The sequence below is a fragment of the Convolutriloba macropyga genome, chromosome 2 (genome assembly GCF_964194025.1).
Source record: "Convolutriloba macropyga chromosome 2, txConMacr16.3, whole genome shotgun sequence".
Lineage (NCBI taxonomy): Eukaryota > Metazoa > Xenacoelomorpha > Acoela > Convolutidae > Convolutriloba > Convolutriloba macropyga.
Genome location: NC_134469.1, coordinates 79,800,747 through 79,813,487, shown reverse-complemented (window position 1 = coordinate 79,813,487; position 12,741 = coordinate 79,800,747). Strand labels below are relative to the sequence as shown.

General features: G+C 37.3%; 3 protein-coding genes across 5 annotated transcripts in view; 2 read left to right on the top strand and 1 right to left on the bottom strand.

The window, feature by feature from the left end:
• LOC142334762 (uncharacterized) overlaps positions 1–12,741 on the bottom strand; it is a 603,346-nt gene that overhangs the window by 184,764 nt on the left and 405,841 nt on the right. The window lies entirely within an intron of this gene.
• LOC142334758 (echinoderm microtubule-associated protein-like 2) overlaps positions 1–12,741 on the top strand; it is a 173,032-nt gene that overhangs the window by 10,877 nt on the left and 149,414 nt on the right. The window lies entirely within an intron of this gene.
• Positions 1–12,741, top strand: part of LOC142334757 (uncharacterized) — a 69,293-nt gene that overhangs the window by 20,718 nt on the left and 35,834 nt on the right. The window contains exon 4 of the mRNA XM_075383031.1: positions 106–327. Coding sequence (XP_075239146.1) covers positions 106–327 — 222 coding nt within the window. The remainder of the gene's footprint in view (positions 1–105; positions 328–12,741) is intronic.

Here is a 12,741-nt window from a genome sequence, read left to right as displayed (position 1 = left end):
GGTGCAAATAAAATGCGCCCACTAAGCTGGGAGGGGGGGGGGGGGGGCACAAACGGAAAAGATCCAAAAATTTTAACATAAACTGCTGAGATCTCTGTTAAACAGAAAGACGCGCGACCCAAATCGGCTCTGAGCCAATCATATCAGAGCCGGAAGTTTGATCCAATAGGAGAATTGGAGAAAGCAGAGACGATGTCTGCACTGGACAGTGCCATTCAGAGGTCACTCAACAGGATCAAGAGGAACATGCGACTCAAGAGTGAAGATGGGATGAACACTGAAAACTCATCTGTTGCCTTGGACTTGGAGAGCAGAGCAAAAACACCTGTTAGTTCCATTAAAACACTCACGCGCACAATTTAAGGGTTTTTCCCATTATAGCCCCCCCCCCAGCTTAGTGGTCAGATAACTACACCCCCCCTCCCCCCAAATCATGGTAAATATACCATAATGGGGTGGGGCTATAATTTCATTGGGTGGGGCGGGGGCGGGGGGAGGAGGCTATAATGTGAAAGATCCCATTTTAAAATGCCGAAATTCTACAGTGCCAGAAGTTAAAATGCCAGAAGTTCCTACTTAGCCAGAAGTTGACATCCGTTGACTTTCGTCATTTTGAAACGTGCTCGTTTTGTGTTTTTCGTGTTTTTCGGCTTTGCGGTTCTCAATAATCGCCAGAAGTTCTCGGTGACTTTAAGCAGAGTCACGTAACCAAAGAATTAAAGTAACAAAATGGTTCGCTGTTTCTTGGATTGAGAACGGATGAAACAGTGCCTCTGCGCAATCTGTTATACTAGAGGGTAGGGGGTGCGAAGGTTCAAACTTCTGACTCGATGGTCGTACTCCTAGTATATGCTATCTTTCTAAGCCTGATAAGTCTCATAAAAGTATTTATTGATCTAAGTAAGTAAATTTGGCTAATTGATCTAGTTATAAGTTTTATATAATCTTTATAGAAATCGAACATAGATAAATTTACAGCTAATGTAATGAGGTTATTAAAGTTAAAAGTTAAAGTTATAAAAGTTAGAAGGTTATAAAAGTTAGAAAGAGGAGAAGGTCGGGAAAGTTAGTAAAAACTTTACTAACTCGAAATGTTATCAGTAACTTATTATTCTCTTTTGAATAAAGTCCTAACTTGAAGATATCTCTAACTATTCGTTATTCGATATAGTTGAGATAGAGTTTGGCAATTCCTCTTTGAATTACTTGTGTTTTGAGATTACTTTTCTCAATTTGGAGATATTAGATTCTCAGTTTCTCTGAGTTGTTATTTCTTAATTTCTCAAAGTTGTGATTCTTTCTTTGCTATATATAGTTCTCAGAATGGGATAGTTCCCGTCCTGCTGAATGGCAAAATGTCCGTTTGGCTGGACGGACATTTTGTGCAATATGAATGGTTCAGCTAATTACATCATTCTATTTTTAGAATGATGTAATTTGAATACTTAGCTTAGTTAAGCTAAGTATTCAACATAAATATTACTTTAGTACATTCCGACCCGGTCCTTAGTGGGGGTAAATTGAAAATCATAGCATCAATAAGGGTACACATATAAATTTTAATGTTTACAGATAAAAAAAAGACAAGTTATAAATTTTAAGGTTTACAGATTATGTAAAAAAAAAGTTTTTTGTGCCTTCTCCCCGGCTCAGAGATTCGAAAAATTGTCGTTACCTCGAAAGTCTCCATGTCGATAGTCTCTTAGTTCTCTCAGCAGGCTTTCGTTGCGCTGCTGGAGCTGGAAATTCTTGTAACGTTCCTTGAGGAAACTTTGCTCGAGGTTTCGAATGTAGTTGTCGTCTGAGCTGTCGAGGTTTGCGGTTAGGAAATGAAATGGTACAGAGATGATTTGTTTATCGATGCCTAAATTTTTTGCTCTGTAAGTTTTTGCTTTGGGGTTATAAGAGATCAATTTGTATAGGTTAGCGTGGTTTTGCAGTTTATAGTTCAAGCTCATGTCATATTTTGGGTGGCCCTTGAAGCTTGGGTTGCACACTAGTTGTTCAGTTTTGATTTGGCGGTTGATTTTGTCCTGCACAGTAAGTGTCTTTGGCATGACTGTTGCCACTGGTGGTTGGAGTTGTGATGGTCCTGGTTGTTGTTGTTGAGGCTGTTCTGAAAGTTGTTGGGTATCTTGTTGCTCATATGATTGGGGCTCCTCGGTTGTCGTTAGATATTGTGTGACAATGTCGAGGGGAAGTTCTGATGGAGGTGCATCGTCCAGTAGTTCCTCGAATGCTGGCAGCAGAAAGTCATCGTCGTCCAGTGTGATGTTCTAAAAAATTTTTATACAAAGGGTTATTTATAGTTGTAATTAATTAGATTTAATTACACTGGAGAGGTTGGGAAATCATCATTGCTAGAGTGATTTTCCCTCTCTTGTCTAATTGATTGTAGCTCACTTTGTATTGGAGGGTATATGTTTATAGTCGGCTCTTTATAAGTTGGGGCTTGTACTAAGTGTTCTGAGTCGTCTCTTTCTTCAGTAGGACGAAATACTGAAGTTACTATAGACTGAAAAAGTATATTGAAAGTAGCTGATAGTATTACTTTCCCAAAACTCACTGATGCTCCACTTATTTTATGTATTTGTAGTGCTCGAATGATGCAAACTACAATGTCGATTATAAATTTCACAAAAAGGAATACAGCGAAAGTAATTCCGCATTGTTCCAAATAATAGTGCATTCGGCCGAAGGTTTTTATATACCGGTTGTGTAAGAATTGTGACGAGATTAGAGAATCTAAATATATTGTTTTTGTAGTGTAGTAGTTGCTATAACCACTAGGCTGGCTTTTATTATGTTGAATCTCAACTAATTCACGAGAAAACTCTTGCGCTGCGTCTTTCATTTCAGAATTTAAAGTTACATCATTCCAAAATGCAATCATGTCTTCTTTGACATGAAAAGAAACTTCCTGTCCGTTTTTGAATTTCATCGAAACCATTTTGTGTTTCTGATTGCTGGGGGCAAATAATGCTGGCCCAGTGACTTGTGTTATACTTGGAGTTAGCTCGATCCAAGAGTTATCATTTTCAATATCTAGTTGAAAAAGATTCTTTTGTTTGTTGTTACATGGTTGTTGTTTAGCAGTAGTGAAAGTTTGTCTGCTAACTGGATCGATAAAGCGAACTTTATTTTTATATAACACCGGTATTCGATCGTAACAAGTATCCATTACTTGTAAAGGCGAATAAAATTTTGGACAGTGATAGAGCCAGGCTATATTGCCGTTTGTCTCTAAAAACATAGATCTGTTATTAGTTAACAGAAAGCCAGCCAGCTTAGGGCTGAGACGCGAATATGCAAGTTGTGTATTTTTAAGTGAACGTTCTAGTTCACAAATTTGTTGTATAGTATTTATTTCAGAGAGTTGTAGCCTTCGGAAATTAGTGTACTGATAGTAGTCGAATTTAGTATTCAAATGTGCCTCGTAATCTATCTCTGTTCGGGAGATATTAAGCGAACTTAGTGAATTGTTCGGAAGTCTAGTAATTCTATTTATATTAGGTAGAGGTTCGAGTGCCTCTCCTGTATTCATATTGAATCCGCCTGTAAATTCAACATATATTGTATCGTATGGTGACGGATAAACTATATTATTGCTATTGCATAGCGATTGAGGCTTATTGTACACTTGAAATAGAAAGCTTTGTTCTTTCGCTGATTCTTTAGAGATATAATAATTATCTCCTATTTTTATCATTTTGCCTTCAAATTGTTCTCTTAAAGCGAACAAGCAATTATCTTGTTTCTCCCAGCTATAAGCATGGGGGTCGGTTGATGTGCTTTGACAACCGCCTTCTGATAATGTGCAAGGCAGGGGAATATTTTGCCAGTTATTTACTGATCCTCCCCTCAGGTTAACATTTAAAGTTGTATCCTGCATATAAGTTTCAAATGTATCGTGAATTATCCAGCCAGAATCGTCACATTCGTTTGGATTTTCTCCAATATTTGGACCGGAATTTTTTATAAAAGTTGTTCTTACATTTAATTTAATCGGAATTTCTTTTCCGTTAATACTTAACTTATTAGTTAATCTAGCCTGCCTACACTGTTCTGGAGTTAAATCTACGTCTGTGGTAATTGTGCTACGTTTTGCATCAATTCCACTAGCGTCGAAAAGGCCGCAATACCACCTAATGTTTTGGTGGCTTGCTCTACACATAGTAGTTTCTAATTTTCCTCTAAAGAAACGGTTGAAAATTTGTCCTTTGACTTTTGAAATTTCAACATTTTGTGGTTCAATTTTACAAGGAGCGACTTTGTTTAGTGAGTACATTTTATTAGAGTCCATAAGTGAACAATCATAGTGAGCGACTTTTAGTGATGTTGCAGTTTTTGCGTATAAGTGATGGTGAGCAGTTTTTAAATCTGTGAAAATTTCAGAGTCTGGTTTTCACAATTTGTGAAATTAGATAAAATTAATGTTGCGGTCACAAATAATTTTGTGACATTTTCTATGTATCTGTTTTTGCAAAATAGACGAAACAGAAAAAGAATAAGCAAAAGATTTACCTCAGTGAAGTTCCTTCTGGGGTTTTCAGTTTCGATAACCTCTCCCTCCTCGGGGAACAGAGATTCGATTTCGGGATTCATTTTTAAAAATGAATTTTGTAGGATTTGTCAACGAGAGTGTGTGGTTGTAGTCTTTAAGCGAGAGATTCAGAAGAATGAATTTATTCAGTTAAGTTGAGAATTTATAGTTTTCTCAAGGGCAGTTTGGCCGTCCGTGCGGATGGCAAAATGGTGAGCCCTGATTGGCTAACTGTTCCAACTGTATTTTATCAAATTGTATATTTACATAATTTATTGAGAGCGGATTCTATCCGCGCAACTGGCAGAATACTCAATTCTGATTGGTTGATTGAGGGTTGTCCGCGAAGACAGAGTGAATAAGAAATTTAACTGGTTGGGGTATATTTCTATTCCTGTATATATAGAGAAATTTGTTGAGTGTAATTCTAGTCTAACTTTGAAGAATAATGAACAGAACTATTTTAAATTTGTTTAAAGAGGCAAACTATTCTGCCTTCGAACACTTAGATTTGGAGTTGGATGCCAGAGAGATGAAATTTTTCCTCTCTGAGCAGTATATATCAACTCAAATTGTCCTCTCTGAAGAGGAATTTTATTCGCTGCGGGTTGCGCAGGAGTATTGTGTAAATAATAAGAATAGGAATTTATTAAAATACGCGAAGATATGTCCTGCTACAGTGCAGTACCTCAAATGTTGGTTGGGGGAAGAGGTAAATTTTTGAAGTTACAATATTTTTCTGGGATATATTGGGGTAGATTATGAAATTTTTGAATTTTTTAGTTCGAGCGAAAATTAACAGCACCCAACCCCGAGTGCCACGAAGAATTTATGAATTTTGTGTTCGAGCTTTGGCGAGTGTGGTGGACCCCTGAGACAGCAAGAGCTGCTCAGCAACTGTATGGGTTGGCTGTTGTTCTGGGGTGCGGGCTTCTCTTTCGAGACTGTGCTATTGCCCGCGCATACATTAAACTAATTAAACTTGCTAGAGCTCGGCTGTTATAATTTTTTGTAAATTTTTGCTTTAATTGTTTTTATATTTTGTATATTTTAATAACAACTTGTACAAAAGAATTATTTCTTTTGGACTTTTGGAATTAAATCTGATGGAATTGTATTTCCATAGCGTTTAGGTTCAGTCCGTGTTCTCTGCGGTCTGACATCAGGATGAATTGGGTTAGGATTAGGTTTTATTTTTAGTGGGTGGGGGGTCGAACTAATGATAGGGCTAAATGTATGGGAATTGGACGTAGTACTTTGAGAACTACTTTGGGGGCTAAACAAATTTCTGATATGTTGTGTGCTATCATCTCTATTTGTTTTGTATGGGCTGTTAGGCACACTCCGGCACGTGTTAACAGTAGTTGAGTATTCAACTGGTTGCGGTGATGTTATTTGCTCAGCCTGATTATTTGCGTTGTTAATAATAGGCCACGGCATATATTCCGGGTTATCAATTGTTTGGTGATTGAATCTATTTATTGAGTACTGGTTGAACCTATCATAGTAGGCCTGTGAATCATCATAGTTTGTACTATAGTCCTGTACTAACTTGTCTATTTCCTGTTCTTTAGGAAAGTATTCTACTAAATGATTTCTATGTACTACTTTCTTTTGTTCAGTTTTGTCGTGAACAATTTCATACGTAGTGTTAGTAATTTGTTTAGTAACAGTATATGGTCCAGAGCGTAACTCTAGTAATTTTTTGGATTTCAATAATCCTTTAGCGTGATTCTCTAGTAGAACTTTACGACCGATTTTCATTGGTCTACCCAATTTAAATCTATTCCTATACTCGTGTGCTTTGTTTGTAATTTGCCGACAGCGAGTATACGTTTTACTATATATATTTTTAAATACATTTTCGCGTTGTAGTATAGTACTAGACAATCTATTCTGTAATAGTTTGTCTACTTTCTCGTTTTTACAAGAATTTTCACAGTGAGTATGTAAGGGAAGGTCTTTACAATACTCTGAAATACAATTCCGTCTATTATCCCGTAGTAAGCCTAGCTTAAGGGAAATTGGAATTTGCGGTTTAATGCAGAATACTATCTCGTACGGAGTATATCCTGTACTGTAATTTATTGCAGTATTATGCGCAAAGGCAAATTTATTAGTAAGGCTGGCCCAGTTCGATCCGGTGTCGTTAATAAAACTGCGCAAATAATTTGCTAAGTTTTTATTTTGTACTTCAACACTGCCATTTGTCCAAGGTCAGTATGAGGTCCGTGGTTTTAATGTAATTCCGAATTCATGCGTCCAGTGCACAAAATCATTACTCAAAAATGCAGTACCGTTGTCATGTACTATTTGTTGGGGGATTCCGAATCGGGTAATATATTTTTCTATTAGCTTAACAGTTTCTGGTGCATCGGCTGTTTTTGATGGATAAACTTATATAAAGCGAGAGAAACTATCTACTATAACTAGACAAAATTTCTTTTGGTTACTGCAAGGCCTAAATGGGCCCTTGTGGTCTATGTGTATAGTATGAAATGGGGTTGTTTCTAATTCTCCCCACTGTTCTAAGGGTGCTTCGTTTAGATCATGCCTTTGTGGTTTATTTTTCTGACAATCTAGGCAATCATGTAATAGCATTGTAACCCATTTGTACATTCCGGGCCAGTAAAAGAATCTATTAATGTTGTTACATGTACATGCGTCTCCACGATGCCCACTTAGCGGATTATTATGAGCTAACTCAAAACATTTCATAAATAGCGATAGTGGAATACATATTTTGGTATCGTATAAACCGTTCTCGTCTGGTTTATTGTAGCATAGTAAGTCATATTGTTCCTCGAGTAGTAGAAGGTTAAATATATTTTTGTATGCACGTAATCCTTTACAATGCTTAATTGTACTTGTGCTCGGCGGTTCTTTGCCTGCCTTTAGCCACTGGCGAACGGTTTGTAAAACTGGATCATTTATTTGTTCGCGCAGAATTGTATCTGTGTCTAGTTGAGCTTGTTTGGTGAACTCTGTTAATTTTAGTAGTAAGTCCTTACAAGATACTTTTACTACTTCTGTATGTAGAGTCGTCGGTTCTACAATATCACACTTGTGTGTGCGTTGTTTAAATTCCTCCTTCGCTTGTTCTAGTTCTTGTATTAACGATATATCTACATTCCCCTTTTGCAGTTCTAACCAATCTTCATCATCAAGACCGTCATCTACTGCATGTACCTCTTCGGTTATTTCTTCGTATGTGTGGTCATTAAGGCTTTCTGTAGATACATTTTCCGAAGACATCTTTCTGATCTGATTTATTTGTCGTCCATATCTGAACGAGTCGGCAATATTGTATATTGCACTACATGTCTGCTCTATATCGTCGCTTGCGTCGTTAATACTAAAATCTTCGTCGGTTATATTTAGTATTTTCTTTTTCTGACCGGGTATATGTGCAATTACCGGATAGCTAGTATTTGGGGGTGCTTTCTTTTCGTCACAGTGTAGTATTGAATAGTTTATCGGTTTATAATCCGATGTGTAGAAGCGAATGTCCTTTGGGACTGTTTTGTGTTCAATTTGGAACTTTTTCGCTTCTTCTTGCGGGACTTGTCTACTAAGTAAGTCGGGGAAGGCAAGGTTTATACCTTCAGTGTATATTATCTTTAGATTCTGAAATTTAGTAAGCACGACTTGATACTTAAAGAATCTATGTGATAATTGTCCGCGGCGAGACCAGAGGAATAGTATAGGTCTGTGATCGCAGAATAGATATATTGGATAGGGGGAGCCTATAATGTAGAACTCGTAAGTTTGTAATGCTGATATTATTCCGCACAGTTCTCTGTGCTGTGGGGACATTTTCTGTTCTGCTTTATCGAATACACGGGAGTTTGCAGAAACAATTCTTTTCCCTTCGGGGAACTGTTGATTTAGTATACTACCAGTTCCTAAGTTGGAAGAGTCAGCATGTATATGAAAGGGGTATTTTGGGTTGGGGATAGCGACGGAAATATCGTGTTCAAATTTTGCTTTCAACTTATCGAATACCTGCTGGTGGCTATCCAGCCATTCGAAATTCGTTTCATTCTTAACTAAATCATATAGTGGTTTTGCGTCTATATGATAGTTTATAACATAATTTGCATAAAATCCCATCGCCCCTAATACGCTGAGGACATCGGTTTTCGATTCTGGCGTTTTTAAGTTTTGTATATCTGCAATGCGCGAAGTGATTGGGCTAAGTGTCCCTTTCGATATTACATGCCCAAGGAATTTCACTTTTCGTAAGAAGAATTTTGTTTTATCCGGCGCGGCTTTTAAGTTAGCTTTACGCAGTAGTGCATGATATTCACGTATTACTGTGAACATTTCCTGTTTATCTTGTGCTTGTAGTAGTGTATCGTCAATATAAGTGATGGCTTGCTTTTTCTTTATTAGCGGTCCAAATGCATAACGCATAAGTTTACTAAAGAAGTTCGGAAGGGGCTTTAAGCCATAAAATCCGACTTGATAGGTATATTGACGTCCACCTACAATAAAACTAGTTAATTTCTGAGTTTCTTCTGTAAGGGGCACTTGATGATAAGCGCACGACAAATCACTACTTGTAAAATATGCTCCATTTACTCGTGTCATTAGAACTTGTAGTGGCTCGAGTGGCCAACTTGAGTTACTTGTATCTGTAATTGAGTTTAGGTAGCGAGCGTCAATTACAAGTTTTACATATTCGTTCTTAGGCAGTATAATAATTGGATTTACAAACCAGCTATTTAAATCGTCGTGCTCATTTAGCTCGCGTATTTTTCCGGCTTGTATTAATTTGTCCGTTAATGCCTCTAACTTTTCACGCAAATGTAGGGGAACTTTGCTGGGACGTTGCTTTTTAAATTCGCAGTCCTTTTTTAGGGGTATATGAAATTTCTGTTTCGTGCGGCCGATATCATACTTGTGATGGGAGTATACGTCCTCATCATCTAGAAGAACTTCTAGAAGTGCTCTGAATTCATCGTCCGTTAAGTCACTCTGCGTGAAGTCAAACTTTTTTAGGTACTCGATATAGTGTGCATAGTTTTTACTTGCATCTTTTGGTCGTGTATCGAGTCCTTCTTGTACAACTTCATGAATAATGAAGTGGTTTTGTTCAGTTGTTCTGAACTTAGGGAATTGTTCAGTATTATTAGGTTTGCATAGGGTTTTTGCATCATTTGAGAAATCAGTTGCTACTTCAGCATCATTTTTACATTTGTTTACAATTTCATCGCCTACAATTCCAAATATCTCTTCAATGTTTTCATCTGTGTATTGTGTAAAGGGCGGCATTTGATTAATTTCGGCTTTACTCACATAAACATATATTTTAATTCCCGAAGAATTAAATACATTGTATAGCAATGCGGATATCTCAGACCAGTTCATTTTGTCTAATCCACATGCGATTTTTGGCATAGCTATGCATCTAATGTTTTGCATTAGAAGTATATTGCGAAGTTCGAATAGTGCAGTTGTAATACTTTCAATAGTCGGTTTACTATTGTATTTTTCTTTAGTTATTAGACTAAAGATTTGGTGTCCGAGACTAGGAGCAATGTATTGTAATACATTTTGGTTTATTGTATTTCCGTCACGATCGTTCACTTCTACTTGCCACTTACAATGTTCTCTCAAGTCGGGGAAACTTTTACACAGCATGAGTGCAAAGCCTTTGCTCATAGCGCAGTCCTTAGAGATTGCCATACTAATAGCCATACTACAATAGCCATACTACTATTGAATATTGACTGTTCTTCGTGGTTAATATAGTTTATGCAACTATCGGATTCGTTCGACTCAGCCTCTTGTACTGAGTTAACAACTGTACTAAGCAAGAAACAATTATCCAATTCTTCATACTTATTTAGTATTGAGTATGCGAACTCACTACAATCGCGCATGTTGAATTTGCGCGTATCACGACTCAAAACTAGATCACATAAAGCGTACCCAATAATGCCTTTATTAAGTGTAATAGGGTGATTTTTGTGGTTTTCTATTAGTATAGGTAGTGTTTTCTCTTTTTGTGTACAGACTGTGTTAATAAACACTAGTTCTGTTTTTACTGTATTTTTGTGCGGTAGAAACGAAGTGCCTTTGGGGTAACATAAATCAGTGTTTTGGTGTTTGTACAAGTAGGTTGATCTTGCCTGTATATAAAGTGGCTGAGACAAGATTATTGCTTCTATCTCTGATACTTGTGGATACTGTTTTTCGTTATTCAGTGTTCCATAACTGATTACTCCTGTGTGTTCTTTTAACTCTACAGCAGGAATATCGAAATACAGAGCTTTAAAGAAAATATGGCAGAAATCAACTCCAATCAGGTTAGACGTTCCTTCTTGTGTAACCCATACTTTATAGTTTGCTTCATACTTTCCATCAGTGTCAAAGTATGATGTTACTGTAGTATGGCCTAACATACGAATTTGTGATCCATTATAGGATTTTGTGATGTTTATGGCTGAGAAAATCCTCATGATAGGGTTCTACTTTTGCATTTCTAGAAATGTGGGGTAGTTTATTATCGTACAAGTCGAACCTGGGTCAATTAGATATTCAATTTCAAGTCCACTATTTTTATTTATGTCTCCGGTGGTGAAATAATACATATTTAGGTAAATCCTGGATTTTGGATTACTATTTGTATTAACTTCGGAGACTTTAGAAGTTTAAAGGAAAGAAGTCTGTGATAGCATCGGTGTAATTATTCTGATCGTAATATTCTGTTTGTTGGTTTTGATCCTCTACCCAGTGAACAGAGTGGGACGAGCGGGGTTGTTGATCATAATATCTACTGCTTGATGCTTGAAATTGATTATTATGCGCGTGGGGGGGATAAGAACGTTGAAAATTTTGATTCTCACGTTCATAATGTTGCCTAGCTTCAGTTTCATGGGGACTAAATTGGTTGTTTTGGGGAAATTTTTGTTCATAGGATTTGTTATTATTATTATTATAGTGTTTATTTCCGTATCTGCGGTTGTCATATCCACTGTTTGTATTATTTGGGCGATTCTGGTTACTAAAATACGGCTTACTGTTAGTCTGCTTTTTGTAGTCAGTACTGAAGGATGTCTTTTTCTCCTTTTCCTCAGTGAGTTCTCTTTTCATCTTTTTAAATCCTTCATCAACCCTATGTTTAGAGCAGTTAGAAATAGAATGCCCATGATTACGGCAATAGTTGCAAAAGCGTGTGTTATTTGGTCGTCCTTTTACATTGGGGTCTTTAAAGGAGCCCGAGTTAATAGCGCTGACTTCGTTATTTCTCATTAGGCTAGTAAGCTCTTTAATTTGTGCTTCAAGGCTACTGATTTTATCATTTGTTTGTTTTACTGTGCCGTCAGTGCTAACACTAAATGTTAAGTCCTTAGTTATTAAGTGGTTTTGTATTTCGTCCCATGTTTTATCCGGATTTTCTATCCTATATTCATGCGCCTTGCGCTTTAGAGATGGGGGCTGTAGACCTCTGATAGCAAAGTCAATGTATTTTTGCTCTCTTTGTCTCTGCTGTATTGTTCGTTCAGTGGCAATTTGGCCAGGATCAGCTAATCGTGCGGGTATTTTTTCAGGCCATCATCTATCAACAGCATGCTTAATTCGGTGGAAATAATTTTTAATTAGTTCCCCTTCTTGCCTGGTGGCACCTTCAACTTCAAGTCGATATTTGAATTGGTCACGACTATCTGTGAACCGGGTTATGAAATCTCCTTTTATTTGATCCAAGGTTCTTGTGGGGTCAATAGTATTGAACCACTCTAATGCGGTTTCTGTCAGTAAGGATCCAAATAGCGCTTTGCGTCTATTTTGGTGATTTGCTAAAGCGGCAGCATCTGTAGGTAACGTTGTGCCCAAAGAGAAGTTTATTTTTTGTTCTACAGAACTCCAAAATTCATTTGCGTTTTGTCTGGGGTCATTTCCCGAGAATGTAACAAGTGACATATTCGGATGGGAGAGAGGTGTATCAGTAAGTGTTCTTACTAATGTAGCGGTACCGGTTGTTCCAGTACCAGTGCCACCGGTACCGGTGCCACTTCCAGTTCCTCCGCCTGAGGCCATTAACTTAATTTATATTTTAAAACTGAATACAGTACTTAGAAGATAGAATAATTATGCTGCCTCACTGGTCGCACCAGTTTATACTAGAGGGTAGGGGGTGCGAAGGTTCAAACTTCTGACTCGATGGTCGTACTCCTAGTATATGCTATCTT